This window comes from Meles meles, chromosome 6 (assembly GCF_922984935.1).
Source record: "Meles meles chromosome 6, mMelMel3.1 paternal haplotype, whole genome shotgun sequence".
Classification (NCBI taxonomy): Eukaryota; Metazoa; Chordata; class Mammalia; order Carnivora; family Mustelidae; genus Meles; species Meles meles.
Window position 1 is genome coordinate 65,717,441 of NC_060071.1, and position 18,533 is coordinate 65,735,973.

The 18,533-nt window shown below is 39.3% G+C and overlaps 2 protein-coding genes across 5 annotated transcripts in view; both read right to left on the reverse strand.

Annotated features, from left to right (window-relative positions):
- The window catches only part of VPS39 (VPS39 subunit of HOPS complex), a 47,013-nt gene extending 36,544 nt beyond the window's left edge, over positions 1 to 10,469 (reverse strand). The window contains exons 1-2 of the mRNA XM_046009101.1: positions 10,248 to 10,469; positions 2,965 to 3,030 (exon numbers count right to left, since the gene is read on the reverse strand). Coding sequence (XP_045865057.1) covers positions 2,965 to 3,030; positions 10,248 to 10,320 — 139 coding nt within the window. The 5' untranslated portion in view covers positions 10,321 to 10,469. The remainder of the gene's footprint in view (positions 1 to 2,964; positions 3,031 to 10,247) is intronic.
- Positions 10,470 to 12,748: 2,279 nt separating this feature from the next.
- Positions 12,749 to 18,533, reverse strand: part of TMEM87A (transmembrane protein 87A) — a 44,327-nt gene continuing 38,542 nt past the window's right edge. For 2 of the 4 annotated variants that reach the window (XM_046007550.1, XM_046007549.1), the window contains exons 17-20: positions 18,393 to 18,454; positions 17,496 to 17,548; positions 16,693 to 16,723; positions 12,749 to 14,001 (exon numbers count right to left, since the gene is read on the reverse strand). In XM_046007550.1, coding sequence (XP_045863506.1) covers positions 13,960 to 14,001; positions 16,693 to 16,723; positions 17,496 to 17,548; positions 18,393 to 18,454 — 188 coding nt within the window. In that variant the 3' untranslated portion in view covers positions 12,749 to 13,959. Of the gene's footprint in view, positions 14,002 to 16,692; positions 16,724 to 17,495; positions 17,552 to 18,392; positions 18,455 to 18,533 lie in introns of all 4 variants that reach the window. The other 2 variants (XM_046007548.1, XM_046007547.1) reach the window with 1 other exon arrangement.

Consider the following 18,533-nt stretch of genomic DNA (forward strand, 5'->3'; position numbering starts at 1 on the left):
CCTACTTGTGATCTCTGTCAAATAAATAAATAAAATCTTTAACAAATAAATAAATAAAAAACAGAAACCACAGTGCAAGCGAGCTGGAGAGCACCACGACTACTACGAGAACAGCAACATACCAACAAGCTCATTAACTACTGCCCTGAACTTCTGCTAAGGGCCCGCAGTTCTAGCTACCATCAGTGCAGATGTCAATAAATGTCAGTGAAAAAACGGTGCAGTGGCACTGTGAACTTAAGTTTTGACCTGGTAAACCTTCTAAAAGGATCCCGGGGACACCGTGGGGTCTACCGACCACACTTTGAGAACTATTGCTCTAAGGTGATGGCACTGACGTAAACCTGAAGCTGTTAAAACATTTGATGTGAGCTCATCTAACGCCTCTGTTTAAGAGAGGAGTAAAATGAGGCCTAGAAGCATTTCTGAGCTCAAAGAAATGACTAACATCTGATCTCAGGTCCCCCTAATTCCAGTCTCTCCGTGACACCTTATCACCCTCTCTCCTTCCTCAGAAAGACAGTCTGGTTGTAGCCTAATTTAGGTTTGGAATATCTCAAACTTAGGAACCAAGTTAGTGCTACGGCTGATTCATAGAGGCCCAAGTCTATTTCTTTTTGGGGCCATAAATAGGCCAGAGCTGAGCCAGAACTGAACTGTTCTCTAAGGATACAGGGAGAAGTCAAGTTTCTAATCAGAGTCTGATTCCCAACTGTCTAAGGCAGGTCACACTGCTACTCAAGTTACCTATGCAGAAATTGAGCCCCAGGAACGAATGTCTCAAAAGTCCCATGGTGAACCCAGCACAGGGCATGAACAATCAGCACCAGGGTTCCAAGTCATATTAGCACTAATATTACCAGTTTGAGACTACACTATGTTGAGAGTTACTCGTCTGGTCTAGTTTTCAATTCCTTACCATTTATATAGAAATGACCTATCAAACAAATCACTTTATCATAGCATTTAGTATCTGAAGCTACAAAGAACTGCTCATCTCTTGGGGTAAAGAATATTAAGCTCTTATCTCCCTGCCCTGCACAGTATCTGAGCCTACAGTGGACAGTCAAATCATGGTTGTCAAATGCTGAATAAAATCCAAGGCAAGCTTAATTTTTAAATTATAGTCTAATAAGTGTCACAAAATGGAAATATTCTGGCCCTGAGAACTAGAAATTTATAGCAAAGGCAAGCAAAGTCCTGCCCTGGGGTCAAATCCAGCCCTTGACATGTCTTTATAAATAAAGTTTTGTTGGAACACAGTCATGCCACTCTTTTGCATACAGTCTATAGCTGCTTTTCACTGAAATAGCAAAGTTGGTAGTCACAACAGAGATCTCAGAGCTTACGAAGCCTAAACTATTTATTTTTTGGCCCTTTCTGGGATAAGTTTACTGACCCTTGATTTAAAGGAAAGTTGAAAAACTTAGAAATGAAATACACCCTCTGCTGGTTTCTCTTCTGAACAGGTGCCTTCCTCTTCCCTACTCCACTGGTGATAGGTAGCAGAATAGCATTCCCCCAAATTATGCCACTTTGGGATAAGGATTATTTTGAGCTGAAGGCAACTGGGAAGAAGCAGATAAAGGCTCTCTCCCTCCCTCTAATTTGCCTAAAAACAAACATACATTTATAAGGGTGTCCCTCCTCCCCTTTCTACCAAGGACAGCATTTAATCAGCAGAGACAGCTCTAGACCCTCATCAGCCTAGAGAGGACACCAGAACAATCTATTAACAAACTTTACTTACTCATCCTTATTCCATTAGTTCCCCCATGTGTCTGCCTTTTAACAGTTTACCATCCTAGAAACTCAAAGTCCTTTGTCTTACCACTTTTCTAAAAATTTGTTGTTCATTTGTTAAGATGTTATATAAGCCCAAATTCCAACCACAACCCCTTTGTGTTACCCATGTCTGAGTGCTCCCATGTGTATGTGTAATACATGTTAATACACTTGTTTTTCTCTTGTCGATCTGTCTTTTGTCAGTCTAATTTACATGTTCCCACCCAAGGAACCTAAAATGGGTAGAATGAAATTCCCCTCCACATGCCCTAGAAAGATGCCCTTTTTTCCCATGTTACCCTTGCTCCAGGTTCCAAAAGGAAGTATCTATTTCCAATCTTAGTTTAAGCTATTTACTACAGAAAGTTTATTGGGTTGAAAGGCATGAAATTTCGTTTTTCCTAATATAGTCAAATAATGACAGTTTCATATGGTTCAACACACTCTGGCATTAACAGCAGATTTCTAAAGACTCTGTAGCTCCAACTCCATATTATCCAAACCCATCAATTTTGCATAAAGAGACTATAGAAATAAAATCAGGAAAAGGAAATGTGGTGTTTTTTTCCCTCCAACAGAGGAAATCCTAACAAAATAAATTTCAAATACTTTAGTTATTAGTCTACATTTTTACTAACCAAGTCACATCTGATTGGAGCTTTACTTTTCAAAGTCCTTGCATCTGACCCCGACAATTTTGTGAGACAGACAGTTTATAGAAAAGGAAAATGACATTGGAAAGGACCTACTCAGTCATTTGGCCAAGAAGGAAAGCTGGGCCCAAACCTGGGTCTCCTCTCTCCTAGTCCACCCCTCGCAAGTTAACAAAAGTTGTGGTTCCTAATTTGTTTCCTACTACCACATCATTCATGCAAAAATCTTATTCACATCAGTAATACTTCTTATTTCTGACAGTGACTCTCCTGTAAGCAAGGAGGGGAGGAATACTCAACTGCACCTACCAGATCAGGGTAAGGGAACAGAAAAACAGAAAAAAACAAAAATGCCAGAGATTTTTCTCATGCTTCTCCCTACTTTCCCACTGTACTACTCTCAACCTCCATCATTTTTAAAGGTCCAGGAATCACTGATTTCATAGCTGTATACTGGCTGACCATCACAATTTTTTGCATGAGTAGTAAGTCACCTCTCTCTTGAGGCTGGACAGCTGCCACTTACCAGTGTCCTTCCGGATCCTATAGAGAAGAAGATGTCCTTGTTTGGTGCCAACAAGAAGCCATTCCTCTGGAAGAGAAAAGAGCGGAGAAAAAGGTCAATCAGCTTTAGTAAAACCCTATTTCTTGAGCCAGGGCTTGTAATCAGAAATCAAAGGGGCCAGAAAATGAGTTGCTTTTGATAGCAGGTGTTTTGCAAAGCTAAGGACTATTTATATTCAAGAAATGTTTGCGAAGCAACCCATCAAAAAAAGTATCATTACCAGACATATTAGAGAATAAAAAATGTCCTTGCCTTCAGTGTTTCAAAATTAGACTGACCAGAAATAAGATGAAAATTTATAAAATCGTAAAATGGATAGTGTAAACATGAAACTAGGTAACTAATAGCAGAAACAAAACTAAATGGCACCCCTTAAAGGTTTAATACTTTTACTTTAGGGAAAATAAGAAGGGCTACCAATATTAAGCTTACAGAACTCATTATCTTAAATGACGGTCTAGCAGATATAAAAAGAAAGTGTTGACAAAGATGTGAAGAAATTGGAACCTTCACATGTTGTTGGCAGGAATATAAAATGGTGTGGTCATTCTGGAAAACCGTCTGGCAGTTCCTCAAAAGATTATACATAGAGTTGTCATGTGACCCAGCAATTCTACCCCTGGGCATATACACAAGAGAAATGAAAACATATGCCCACAGAAAACCTTGTACACAGATGTTCAGAGCGGAAGCATCTCTAACAGCCAAAAGTACATCAATTGACGGATGGATAAACAAAATGCCGCGAATCCATCCATACAATGGAATATTAACCAGCCGTTAAAAGGAATGAAGTGGATACATACTTATATAGGGATGCATTCCTATATAATAGGGATGAACCTGACATTATTCTACATGAAAGAAGCCAGATGAAAAAGGCTACATATTTTATGACTCTATTTATATGAAATTTCAGAGTAGCCAAATCTATAGAGACAAACAGATTAGTCGTTGTCTAAAGCTGGTGGGTTTACAGGAAAACGGGGGAGTAAATACTAATGGGTATGGGGTTTTTCTTAGGGTGAGGAAATGTTCTAAGACTGACTGTGGCAAGACTTGCACTGTACTAAAAAAAAAAACCACTTAACTGTACATTTTAACTGGGTGAATTGTATGGTAGTTGAATTCCATCTCAATGAAGTTCTTATTTAAAAAAAGAAAGCTGGCCTATGCCAGCAGTTCTTTGGTATGTATCAGAATTAATTGAGGATCTGTTAAAACAGGTTGCTAGGCCCTGCCCTCAGTTTCCAATTCAGCAGGTCTTGCAGTGGGCCTGAAAACATCCATTTCTAACAAGTTCCCGGGTAATGCGGCTGGTTCAAGGACTACATTTTGGGAGACACTGATCTATACTAAAAGAGGCTCCAATAGGGTTAAATAATTACTCTTTCACTTATATTAACTCATTAAGGAAAGTTAAGCATGTACAGATACTTCCTCAGCTTTCGGATACTGTAAAAGGTCATTCATTCCTTTCATAAACTCTCTTGATCCTCTTGGATAATGGTACAAACAGATAAACTTTACTGAACATGTGTTGTGCTCCAGGAAATGCTAAACACATATCACATGCTACTTCATTAATCCTCACAAGTATCCTTTGAGGTATGTCCTTCTTATGTATCTCCATTTCACAGATGAGGAAGTTGAGGCCTAGGGGATAAGTAATTTGTCCAGAGTCATACATGTAGGAAGATGTGTGCAGAAGCGTCAGGATGTAACCACAGGCTGTAAGGCAATTACAAAGGCATCCTATGTCAAAAGAATGGGTGTTGGCCAGAGGTTGTCGGCAAGGCACTGGCTGTATTTATAAAAACAGGCCAGAGGCCACATCAGGAACATTTTTCCAGGTTGATGTCCTCAGTCTTCCAAAAAAATATAGTGATTCTGACTTCCCTTGTGTATTAAAGCAAAGGCAGGACAAAGAAAGTAAGACAGTATGTGCTCTTAATGACATTAAGAGAAATAAAAAATAACACTGGCTCTAAAGGAATGTTGGATATTTATGTTGGAGCAGAACACAGAAAACAAAGAAACAAGTTCAGAATGCTTGCTCTGTAAAAGATACCGTGCTTAGAATTCTACTTATAGATATCACTATATTGAGTAACTGGTAATACTGAGGTTGATTTCCAGGATACCCACTGCTATTTCAGATATAAATAAAATGAGGTGGAAATTTTTTTTAACTCGCTTATAACATACATAAAAATCTATAACCAAAAGGCCAAAAGAATATTCACCATCTTCCCCATTCTTCCCTCCCTACTCTGCTCCCCAAATTCCTACCAGCTCCTGTTTTCCTTTACCTCTTTTAACAGCCACATTTTAAGACTCAGGTCTGCAAGGCCTATCAATTTTAGCTCTACAAGGTAGCTTGCAAAAGCCATATCCCAGTCCCTCCAGGGACCCCTGTGGGCCTCAACTGGTCTCATTATATGTGTCCTTCCATGTTTGCTGTAGGTTACCTAGAGCACATCTGTGAGACTGTCCACTGGGGCTTACATCCTCATGAGCACTACCAAAATATGAAGTCAAACTCATCAGCATGACATTCAAGGGTCTACTTTCCATTTTACTGAAATGTTTACTTGCCAACAGATGTTATTTATCAAATATCTATTGGTCAGAAAACAGAATCAGACATATTCATTAAAATTTTTTCTAAAAAATTTTAAAGATATGTATTTATTTTATTTGAGAGAGTGAGAGAGAGCATGACAGGGGAGAAGGTCAGAGGGAGAAGCAGATTCCCCGTAGAGCTGGGAGACCAATGCAGGACTCGATTCCAGGACCCCAGGATCATAACCTGAGCCGAAGGAAGTCACTTAACTAACTGAGACACAAAGGAGCCAAATTTAAAAGTTTTTAATTGAGGTTTTATTTAACCCTTTTCACATGTTCACTTGAAGGTGCTAAGGGGGAAAAACCATTTATTATACATATAAAGTATTTTAACAACTTTCCTTTAAGTAGTAAAAGCACCACACACACATTACTAAGCCTCACAATCAAGGGAAAACAGCACATCACCCAGATGCACTCATGGCACACAACCTTGAAGAGGCTTGATTTGATTAGAGAAGTCAGGGGTGGGGGGCGCCTGGGTAATTTTAGTCTGTTAAGCATCTGCCTTTGGCTCAGGTCATGATCCCAGAGTCCCAGGATGGAGCCCCACATGGGCTCCCTGCTCAACAGAGAGCCTGCTTCTCCATCTGCTCCTCACCCCACTCCTGCTCTCTCTCTTTCTGTCTCTCTCTCGCTCAAATAAATGAAATCTTTGAGAAAAAAAAATTTTTTAATTAAAAAAAAAGTCGGTGGGGGCTCAGGTGACCACAGGACCTGACCCATGTTTGGGCCTCCACAGTCTATGACATGTCATCATATAACACAATCATGGAGGCGAAGCACAGAGAAATGAGAGGTTTGCAGAGCAGACACAGAATGGAATAGACAGTCCCTTCCAAGATTCAATACAGCAAATCAGAAAGTGGGACATACTACAAAAACGGTGCAGTCTGTTGGTAACATATACATAAACAAATGTGAATAAGCTCTAGAAAACTCCTAACAGCCTAATGCTGAGCCACAAGGTTGGACTTTATTCCTCCTGCGGAATGAGTAAGTGCTGGGCCATCTTGCTCATAGTTACCCTAATGAAGCTTCGTCCAATAGTACAACCTAGTCCAAGTTCATGTGATAAACAGTTCCATTCCTGGCCCAATGCTGGCCACTGCAGGGAATACAGAAATGAAACAGGTGGTGGTCACTTCCCTTTTTAGGGTCATAGAGCAAAGAACAGTGTTTCTTAAAGCATAAGCCTGTTTAGCTGCATCAGAATCACCTGAACTTATTAAAAATGCAAATTGCATAGTGCTGTTCCCAGAGATTCTGACACAATAATTCTGCAGTGGTGACCTGAAACCCACATTTTTTAATTCAATTTTTAAATTATATGATGCATCTATGTTGTTCCAATGCTAAAACTGTAGAAGTCTAGCTTCCATCCTTGTCCACTCTGTTTTCTCCATCTGCTATAGGCAACCATCTTAGTCCTTTTTATCCTATTGTTTCTTTGGAAAATAGAAGAAGGAATGTGTAGACATACATACAGATACACAGATACAAACACACATCTGCATTTTTTTTAACAGGTTCTGAATATATATTTTATTTTGGGAACCACGGTCCAGAATAAGACACGATTTACTGGATATGTGACCTTGGAAAAATCACTCAGATTCTCAGGTTACTCCTCTGTAAAATGGAGATATTGTTTCATAAAAATTTAATAAGGATTAATACTCAATAAATGGAAGCTGTTACTATTAATATCAATTAATACTAATTCATTCATTCAACAGATTTAATGAATACCATTATAAGGAACTATTCCAGGAACTACAAATAAAGCAATGTACAAAACTAAGTTCCAGATCTGAAGGAATTTATATTCTAATATGGAGAGAGACAATAATATAACATAAAATAGTATTAGGTGACAATCCATGACAAGAAGAAAGATAAGGCTGAGTAAGAATAGCACCTTGTCTTTTATATAGCATCGTTAGGGAAGGTCTTGCTGATTTATGTGACATTTCAGCAGACACCCGAAGGAAAGGAGGAATGAGTTCTGTAATATTTAGAGCAAGAGAGTGCCAGGCAGAGGAAAAGAACAAGCGCAGAAGCCCCGAGATAGGTACGTGCTTTGTGTGTTACGGAACAAGGAAGACTGTATGACTAGTAGAACGGAGCAGGAGCTAAGAGGATAGATAGGGTAGATGAGGGGAAGCAACCACAGGCCTGATGATGTCAGATGTAGAAAGCACAGCAAGGACTTTGGAACTTATTCTAGTTGTGACAGGAAGCTATTGAAGGGTTCTGAGTAGAGGAGAGATGCGATCAGATCCAGTTTTCAAGGGATCACTCTTCCTCTGTGTGGATAAAACACTGAAAGTGGCACAATGACAAACACAGGGTGATCAGTCAGAGGACTACTACAGTAATTCAGATGAGAGAGGTGGTGCTTTCATTAGAATAGAAATAGTGCAGATGGAGACAAGTGACTGAATTCACCTGGAGGTGGAGCAGATAAGATTTGCAGACAGATTGGATGTGGTGTATAAGAGAAGTGAAGAATGGTTCCAAAATCATCAGCAAAAAATGAGAACAGAAATGTCATTTGCTGAGATGTGGGATACAGGGGGACAAGCATGTTTTGGGAGAGTGGAATCAAGAACCATTATGGTCATGCCATTAGACATCCATTTGAAGGTGCTGAAAAGGCAGCTGGATTCTACTAAACTCTGGAGTTTAGGGAGAAGTCATCATCATCATCAGTATCCCCATTTCCATTTCCCTAGAGATGGATTATGGTGTCTCGAATATTGTCTGGCCCTGCGTGATCTGGCTTCAGGAGGTTCCTGGATGAATTTTAGGTAAATGGGGTAACAACTAGATATACCAATATTCACTGCTGCTTAAGTCTGAAAACAGCTTTGAGTCAAGAGGTGGTAAATAGCCTCTTGCAGTCCAATACCTACCATAGCATCCCAGAAGGTATAAGCATTTCTCCTGTAGGCTGGGAGATCAAGGTAGAAAAAACTACATAGCATTTCAAAACTATCTTTCTGAAAAGCTCAAGTACAGGGAATCTTTATAGTGTGACAAAGTGGACTGGTGAGAGGATAAGATACATGTACTACTAGTTCCATAATGTATCAGTCAAGGATTATGGCAAGCTAAGTAAAGCATGTTAAGCAGCTGCATTCACCCTTTCCAGAAGCATATGTCCTAGGCTGAGCTGGGTACCCCTCTTTCATGTTTCTATAATAGGTAGCATATGCCTCCAGTATCATTTATCTTGTATCATAATCTGTTCTTATGACTCTGTCCCTCACTGTGTGTCCTAGGAGCACAGGCACTCTTTCTTATTCATCCCTTTATCCTTGTCTTCAGCAGAGAAACTGCACCATATAGGCATTTAATATATATCTGATGAAGAATTAGGGGAATGTGTCCCTTTGTACAGTGTCAAGTCTTCCATTTTTTAAATTTCTTTTTCTCCTCTATTTATTTTTGATCTTTGCTAAGCACTTAATAACAGAAAATGGAGGTTTTCTTGAGATATTCGGAGGAAGCAAGATTCTCCTCTTAACCCAAGGGACTAGGACAGCTTACTGGGGAGGCGTGATTTTAAAGAAACCCAGGGCTGCTAGAGGCAAGACTGTGCATATTAACATGAAGACCTGTAGTGAAAGCACCCTACTGAAAAGGCTGTGAAGAACTCTGCAAGACTGCCTGGGTGGCAATGTCCATAAACAACGCAGAAGATGCCAGGCACCACCAGATTCCACCAGGCCCATCTTGGGTACCTAGCTCAGTATAAGATCTGATGAGGCGTTCTGAGACACCTTTTCATGGCCCTTATTTCTAGTACCTGGACATTAACAAGAAAGACTGAAATTATTTGTTTGGTCTTTGGTGACTGTTATCAGACACAATGACTTGAAAAGCATAATGTTCATAATTAAGAGTCAAGGTTTAGACCCCTGAAACCATTTCTATTCTAGAGCATACAAGAGATGCCCGACCCTGCTTTCTGTACTGGCCGATCCCAAGAGGATCACACAAATTTTTAATAGGTTAGATTTCATGACAGCCTCGAATGATGCTCTTCTACCCACATAGTTAAGTAGCTTGGGCACTTTGAATATAAGGCAGTCAACCATTTGGCTAGGCTGAGTTTAGAACAACAACGTGAATTACCTACAATAATAATAAGTGAACGATGAGTGATCACTAAGGAAAAAAGGCATATGCTGTTAACGCATTTAGTGCCCCTAAAATAGTGTTGTTTTTCATCTAGAAAACAACAGAATCATCCGGGCAAGTTCAAGCCCCGGGCAAGTTGAAAACTCCCCACTGCTTGCCCCTCCAAACTGAAGATTTATTGGGTCTCGAAAGGAGCCAAAGCTCAGTACAGTTAATAAAAAAAAGCTCAACCTTTCAACTCTGTACCGAAAGCAAGAGTAAACGTACTTAAAATGACTTGGGTTCCGGAGGACTGCCCCAACAGTCCCACTGCGCTCGGTGTAAATGCCCTCCCTCATCCCAGGTCTTTCGGACAGTGTCCGACGGGAGTTTATACAGCCAGATGCCCGTCCACTTTCCCAGCCTTGTGAAAGGTCGGAACAGCCTCTGCGCCGACCCCGCCTCGGCCCCTGGAGCCCTCAGCTCACCCCAGGCAGCCAGACAATCGATCTGCAGAGGTAGCTTTTCTAGGATCGGCACCGGCTCGAAGGCGTCGTGCATGGCGGCGAGAAGTCACTTCAGCAGCTTCACCCGGAATGGGTCGGGCCGGGCCAGGCCTCGGCCGGGAACCAGCGCAGTGGAAAGGCCAACAGTGATGCTGGACCGGGATCCTACCTACAGGCCATACGACAACACAGCCATCAACACCGGACTTCCTGCCGGACTAAGCCCGCCTCTTCCGCAGCAGAAGCCCCGCCCCTTCCGCCCCAGCTTCTAACGCGCCTTCGAGGAATGCTGTAGCGTTTGGGCCACCACCTCTACTGAGGGGGGTACCCAGATCCTCTGTGTCCTGGAGCCGACTAGCAATGGGGTTAACAAGGAAGCGGAGGGGACGTTCTTAAAACTGCCTCAGGCAGTGTAGCATGGTGGTGAGCTCGGGCTTTGGCTTGCTAGCCTGGATGGCTAATTTCTGCCATTTAGGAAATTAGCTGTGATGTTTAAACAATCTCCAGAAGCTTTGTTTTCTTATCTGCAAACGGTTGGTAGTGTTCCCTACTAACTTAGCGTTGTGGGCGCTTAGCAACTCCTGACCCACTCTAAACACCCAATAAATGGTTTTTGCATTACCATTATAATCACAACCTTACCCTTTTTTAAAGGTTGTTCCAGGGCAGTAGTTCTCAAAAGTGTGGTCCCTAGACCAGTAGCATCAACACCACCTGGTAACTTCTTAGAAATGCAGTCTTGGGTCTCATTCCTGACTTACTGAATCAGAATATGGCGGGGGGGTGGGGGTAGGTGTAGGTTTCAGCAGTCTGTGCTTTAATAAGTCCCCAAAGTGAGTCCATGCACTTTAAAATTTGGAAAACCACTGCAATAATGATGCAACCCCCCCATCCCCTAACCCCCCCCCCCCCCAACCTCCGCGGGAAATAGGAGGTAGGTCATAAAAGTAAACATTTGGGTCTAAAGCAAAAATATAAATGAAAAAAGGAGTGAGTCTATGATAAGTAAAAAATAATAATAATAATACATAAGAACGCCTGGGTGAGTCAAGTCAGTTAAGAGTCTTCCTTCAGCTCATGTCATGATCCTGGGATCTTGGGGTCCTGGGATCCAATACCGCATCTGTATCCAGCTCCTTGCTCAGCAGGGTGACTGCTTCTGCCTCTGCCAGCTGTTCTCCCTGCTTGTGCTCCTCGCTTCATCTCTCTCTGACAAATAAATAAAGTCTTTAAAAAAGTAAATAAATAGGCACTTGGATGGCTCAGTCTTTGAGCATCTGCCTTCCGCTCTGGTGTGATTCCAGGGTCCTGGGATTGAGCCCCACACTGGGCTCCCTGCTTGGCTGGAAGCCTGCTTTTCCCTCTCCTTCTCCCCGTTTGTGTTCCCTCTATCACTGTTTTTCTCTCTGGCAAATAAAATCTTTAAAATAAATAAATAAACAAAATAAAATAAAAATAAAATCGCCTCAGGTACCTGGGTGGCTAGGTTGAGCAACTGCCTTCAGTTCAGGTCATGATCCTGGAGTTCCAGGATCAATTCCGGCATTGGGCTCCCTGCTCAGTGGGGAGTCTGCTTTTCCCTCTGACCCTCCCCCCTCTCGTGCTCTCTCACAAATAAATATTTTTTTAAAAAATGGACTTGGTCAAGTTTGTTTATTCCAACCCCCCTTCATCTTTATACAATGGCAGTTTCTTCACTTGTAAATTAGGATAGTTGTCCCATCTTTACCAAATGTTATTTCTGATAATCCAGTGAAATATTTTCAAGGTGTTAACTAACAAAAATTGCTAAATAAATCAAATGTTATGGCTGATTTTCACCATATAAACACCTCAAAAATTTAAAATTGCCAGCTGCTGTACTGGAAGGCCTAATACCTAATACTTTCAGGCCCAAGGACTAAGAACTAAATAGATCTATGTGATACTATAAATTACTTCTGAACCAGTTTTAAGAAATGATACACTGTATCTAATCACAGTGACATAACTCATTAAGAGAAAGCAGAAAGAATTACCAAGTCCCAAACTACATAATTTACTACACACTCCTGCTTAAAACAATGATTTTTCCCCTAGTCTTAAATCATCTAACCACCATCAAAAAATATTTGACCAACTATCTTGCTGCATTATAATTATTTTTCACTTGCTAAGTTTCAGTATGGAAGAAGAGAAGCACACAATAGTACCACTAGCCTTTTGCTAGTGGGTTAACCTGAGAATACAGTCAGCCCTTCATATTGTTCCTTAGAGATACTGCCTAGGTGATTTTTTTTTTTTTTAAGTAACCATAGCAAATAGCTATAGAAAGATTTTAAAACACTTTCACTGTTGTATGAGTTAGTGAAGACTGTGGTCATGTGGTCACTGGTTTCACAATTAGATGATGTAGAACAAAAACCATGAAAGGAAAATTCCCACAAGAGTTTAGGAAGAAGGGTCTTTAGAGGCAAGTCTGGGAAAAAAATGAGGAAAATATATTAATTTTGTTAAAATTTTTTTATATTAAAAAGTGGCATGAACTTCCTATGTAGAACAAAAATCTTGGGAAGGCAAAATTGGACAAAACCATTAAAACAGAAGTATAGTGCTTCAAATGAATCCCATCACCTTGTGATGTCTCTTATAAAGTCTCTAACCCAACACCAGGTATAAGAACAGTCAATCCTAAAGAATGAGCAGCAGTCCAGGGCCTCCACACTACTTCATGCAGGAAAAACTGTTTCAATTAAGCCAGAAGGACCTGTTTCCTTTGTATTAGCTCCTGCTTAAGCACTAGTTCCTTGAGCAGGGCGCTCACTCACAAGCACTTAGATGGAGTGCTTCTCTGCATCTAGTGCAACACCCAGTGAATGGCATGAAGGCAAACAAAGCATTGCCTAGGATTCCACAATGCTGCTGCCCTTGGAGGCTTACAAAACAGTAGTTAAAAGTTCTGGAGTGTGCACCACATTGCCAGCAATGGGATGTGTCACAAAAGCAGATGTCAAGAGTTAAGCTAATATTTCTCTCTAAAGTACATCTGAAATAGAAAAATCTTTAATATACACCATTTGTAAACAAAATTGCACTTGATTTTTTTTTTTAAATGATCTGAATCATACTGTAACAGGTTTCTCTCTTGCACGCTCTTTTGTTTTAAATCACTGACAGAACCATGGCTCCAGAAGTCAGGACTCTTTTTGTCTCCAAACTACCTCTGCAAGATATAACCTTGGCTTCTCAGGAAATGGAAAAATAATTAACAATTTCCCCCATCACTTATGTAACTCCCTAAATAAATAAAAATTATAGGCAGTTGCTCCTGGAGATTACATATTATGGTGTTGATGTCATAGTTCTTTAGAAGATGTTAAACTTTTTAGTTTGATAGATTAAACAATTGAAACATTATAGAAGGCTCAGGAACAACACACGTAAGTTGCATAAACATCCATGTCAGGGTATGGGAAGGAAAGGGGCATCAATGTTGTAAATAAAACACTTGTAGATTTTTCTCATCCTATGAACTTGTTTTCAGTAAGATGTTCTTCTTGTTCTGACACCTCTCACCAGCTCCAATGCACAAAGTCAAGGAACAGATCAGGTTTCACCGCCTCCTTTAATTCCATGGAGGAGTGTAGAAGATTAACACAGAAGCTGATCTCTTCCCAGATACTGCCATCTTCAACTGCACATCTTCCCCTTTTTTTTACTCCATTTTGGACCTTTCAAAGTGTGTAATCATTCGTTCCTAAGGTAAAAAAGAAAAAGTTTTTTTCTAAGCATTTTAAATGGGTCTACGTTCCAAATATCTTCTACAAAAATCACACACACACACACGCACATTTCTGACAAGTACTTTTGTGTCCATTAACTAGTTAGAAATAGTTCCTAACTGGGGCAACTGGGTGGCTCAGCTGGTTAAGCATCCGACTCTTAATTTCAGCTCAGGTCCTGATCTCAGGTCTGTGAGATCAAGCACTGCTTCACTTCAGGCTCCGCACTGAGCGTGGAGCCTGCTTAGGATTCTCTTTCTTGCACCCTAACCCACTTACACTCTCTCTTAAAAAAAAAGAGAAAGAAAAAGAAGAAATGGTCCTGACTATGAAGATTTTGAAACATTGAAACATACAGATGTCCAGGCCCTACCCAAGAGTAACTGAATCAAAATCTCTAAGTTTCTGGACATTAAACCACAGATTAAAAGGAACTGTGTATTTCTGAGTCAAAGAAGAGAAAGAAACAAACATCTACTTCAGATTAAACTTTAATGAAAATGTGTACCTCCTCTAATTCAAGAATATAACTTGAAGAAAAAGTCAAGGATGTGAACAAAGATTTAGCCAGAAACATTTCTACTGCAAAACTCAAAATTTTAACAAAATAGCTGAAAGAATTAAATGTCCAAAAATATAGGACTACATAAACAAAATTATGGTATATGCTTATAATGAAATATTACATATTCATTTGTTTAAAAAAGCTCTAGAGATCTGTTGTACAACACTGTGCATATAATTAACACTTTGCACTTGAGAATAATTAGGTGGTAGATTTTATATATTTTCATAATTTTTTTCAAAAAACATGTTAACGGGCATGTGGGTCACTCAGTCTGTTGAGCATCCAATTCTTGGTTTGGGCTCAGGTCACGATCCCATGTCAGGCTCTGCACTCAGTGGGGAATATGCTGGAAATTCTCTCTCCCTCTTGGCCCCTCTCCCAATTCATGCTCTTTCTAAAAACAACTAAATCTTAAAAAATTTAAAAATAAAAAGCATGTTAAAAATTACGTCTGATTAGAAACAGTACTTAGGGGTCCCTGGGTAGTTCAGTCCATTAAGCATCTGCCTTCCAATCAAGTCATGATCCCAGGGTCTTGGAATTGAGCCCCATGTTGCGTTCCCTGCTCAATGGAGGAGTCTGCTTCTCTGTCTCCCTCTGTCCCTCCCCGCCCCCATGCTCATGAGCATATTTGCTCTCACTCTCAAAAAATAAATACAATCTTTAAAAAAAAAAATAGTATTTATAGAATGCCATTTCAATTAAGAAAATTAATTTACTACCATTAAATTTCTTTTCTTATATAATGTTTTACCTTAGAGTTAATATTTTTCATTTTTGTTTTGCTTCATTTGCTAAAAGCACATATCACAAATTTATACTGACCTTAGAAGTGTAAATTTTTTTTCAAAATGATCAATTATATCAGCTAATCTATCCTTTTCACTTTTTTTCTTAGAACTACTCCTCCTGAAGCTCTCTGGTCTTCTCCACTGCGGACTGGATGCCCTCTAAGACTGTTGCCCAGCTATTACTCTCAGAGTTTCTTACATCATCTTGGGAGTTTATCCTTGCCTCTCTGTTGGACCCTTTATTTCCTGGATCCCAAATCTTTTTCTTTTTAGTTCTCTCATTTTGTAAAGAACATTTTCTACTACTCTTCTGAGAAAGCACACGTAGGATATTAATTTATTTCCTCCATGACTAAAATCATCTTTATTTTGCCCTCATAACAATAGTTTAGTTGAATATACAATTCTACATTGAAAATAATTCTTCTCACAATTCAAAGACATTTTTCTCCCATGTTCTAGCTTCCAAAGCTGAGGCGGAAGAGTCTGATGCTATTTTGATTCCCAGGCCTTTAAAATTTGTTTCTCGTATAGTTAAGTTCTTACTCAGTTCCTGAAGGTTTTCATACAAGGAAATAGGAACAGATGGGAGAAGTCACTATCACCAAAAAAACTATAATAAACCTGTATTGCCATGAATGGCCCAACGGGGTTTTACACAGTCAACCTTCTCCACCTGAAATACAGCAGTGGCTGAGAGCTAGTCACAGGGAAGCCCTGAGGACAACTATTAGCAGAAGCCCTCAAGAGAGAGATTTGGGGAACTGGAGAATACACCACAGAATGCAAAGTGTTACAAAGAAAGATAAGTTTAATTCTGCATGGTAGAGTTCTCAGTTATTTCAATACACAAAACTGCTAAGGAATTTGATATTGTGTGCTACATCACACAGCAGGTCAGTGGGAAATGAACAAATCATTTTTCAGCAGTCAATCCACAACAATGAGTTAGAAATCAGGCACATGCTTTCAAAGGGCTTTCTAAAATTAAGAGAATCTAGAATAACCTAATATTCAGAATGAAAGACATGTTCTCAAGTCTAACCATGTAACCTAGGAAAGAAATAGGGGATAGAAAGAAAGCTATTTCTAGGAAAAAAAAAAGAAAGTGTATAGAAAGAAAACATTCTTGAATATCTGGGTTCTCCTCTTAGTATCTTAGTGTTTCTATTCTCATCCTTTTTCAACTATATCAACTATAGTTCTTCAGGGCATTACTGAGTCAAATAAAATTTCCCTGAACAAAGGACCTATGATTCCCTATTAAATCATCAGATCCAAAGTTTATGCACATGATGATTACCAACCTCATCGGAATCCAGAAGGGCTGGAAGTGCGCTGCAGAGAGAAAAACACCAAAATGAACAATGTAAAGTCATAAATAGTTCATAAAGGAAAGTAGAATTATGAATGCAATTTAAAAGCCTTTTTTATAATTATCTAAGATCTGCACATTAATGGCCATGTCAGGGAAATAAAAGCAAATATAAAAACAGAAGGTTAAAAAAAACCAAAAAACCAGAAGGTTACTGGACGTGTACAGAAAACAAACAGGTTCTGTGCTGTGACAGAGCCAATGTTTAATTAAAAATAATCATGGGGGCACCTGGGTGGCTCAGTCATTAAGCACCTGCCTTTGGCTCAGGTCATGATCCCAGGATCCTGGGATCAAGCCCTGCATCAGGCTCCAGCCCTGCTCCGGGCTCCCTGCTCAGTGGGAAGCCTGCTTCTCCCTCTCCCACTCCCCCTGCTTGTGTTCCCTCTCTCACCGTCTCTCTGTCAAATAAATAAATAAAATCTTTAAAAATAAAATAATAAAAATATAGTCATGGGAAAGAACTAAAAAATTCCAAAGAATTATCCTAATGATTTTAGGAAGATGGATAACTAAATCTTTCTAAGCAGAAATGTCATCTGAACAAACAATTCCGATTACTTTTGGTTGTATATCATTTGTAATTTTTATTGAACATCTTTTAAACATTTTTAATATTCATTAATTTAAATAATTTAATCTATAAGCATTCTCATTAGCATGTTCTTCAGCTCGTTCAATTAAATAAAAGCAATACTGAAATACGATTCTCATGGTAATGATTCAAAAACTTACACATCTGTCACAGAAGAAGGAACATTCTCCTCCACCCACTTCAAATCATCTTCCTGCTGGGAACATACAAATATCAGTCGTTACTAAAATGCCCCAAATAATACATCCCAAGTAAGGATCTATAGACGTCTCAAAATTCTTAAATTTAATCTTTTGGGCATTCTTAAGGAGTATATTCATAACAAATGGCACTGCTAATAATTTTAAAAACTATATAATCCAATACTTTAAAAAACCATGTAAGTGAAATATAAAATGATGTCTTTAAATGCTTTCCTCTCAATGGTCTAATACCTAAGAGTTTGCCTCATGTAACTTTTGCTCCTTAAGAGTGAGATTAAACTCTAAAGCCCTTAATGTAGACTGCATGTACTATTTTAAAACAAAACAGAACAAAAAAACTGCTGAATGAAAAAAATCTTGATCTTTATTACAAAAAACACCTTAGGTTATCAAAAGGGCTATAATTTCCACTAATGAAAACAACTAAATAGAACCATCAGACTAGGGACGCTTGCCTAGGTGGCTCAGTTGGTTAATTGTCTACCTTTGGCTCAGGTCATGATCCCAGGATCCTGGGATCCAGTCCCACATTGGGCTCCTTGCTCAGCAGGGAGCAATGCTTCTCCCTCTGCCTGCCACTCCCCCTGCTTGTATGTACACTCTCTAACAGATAAATAAAATCTTTAAAAAAAAAAAAAAAAAAAAGAACCATCAGACTACTCTGGAACCTTTTCAGGACATAGTAGCAAACCATCTAGTTAAGATTACTAGGTCTTAGAATCACTTGCTGTTTTTATAAGTGTAAATGTATTATATATGGAAAGATCTTTTTATAAAGCAAGCTTAGTTAAAGCAGATTTAAAAAATCATTAAGGCCTGTATATAACTACTTACTGCTTTGTTTACTTTACTATTTCCATTTGGTTCTTGTTTAGTACTTCTCATTTTCATTCCTTCTGTAAAGCAAAAAACAAAGTAGATGGGGTTAAGTATATTAGTAGACCAACAATGATTTCAAACATGAATTCAGAACAT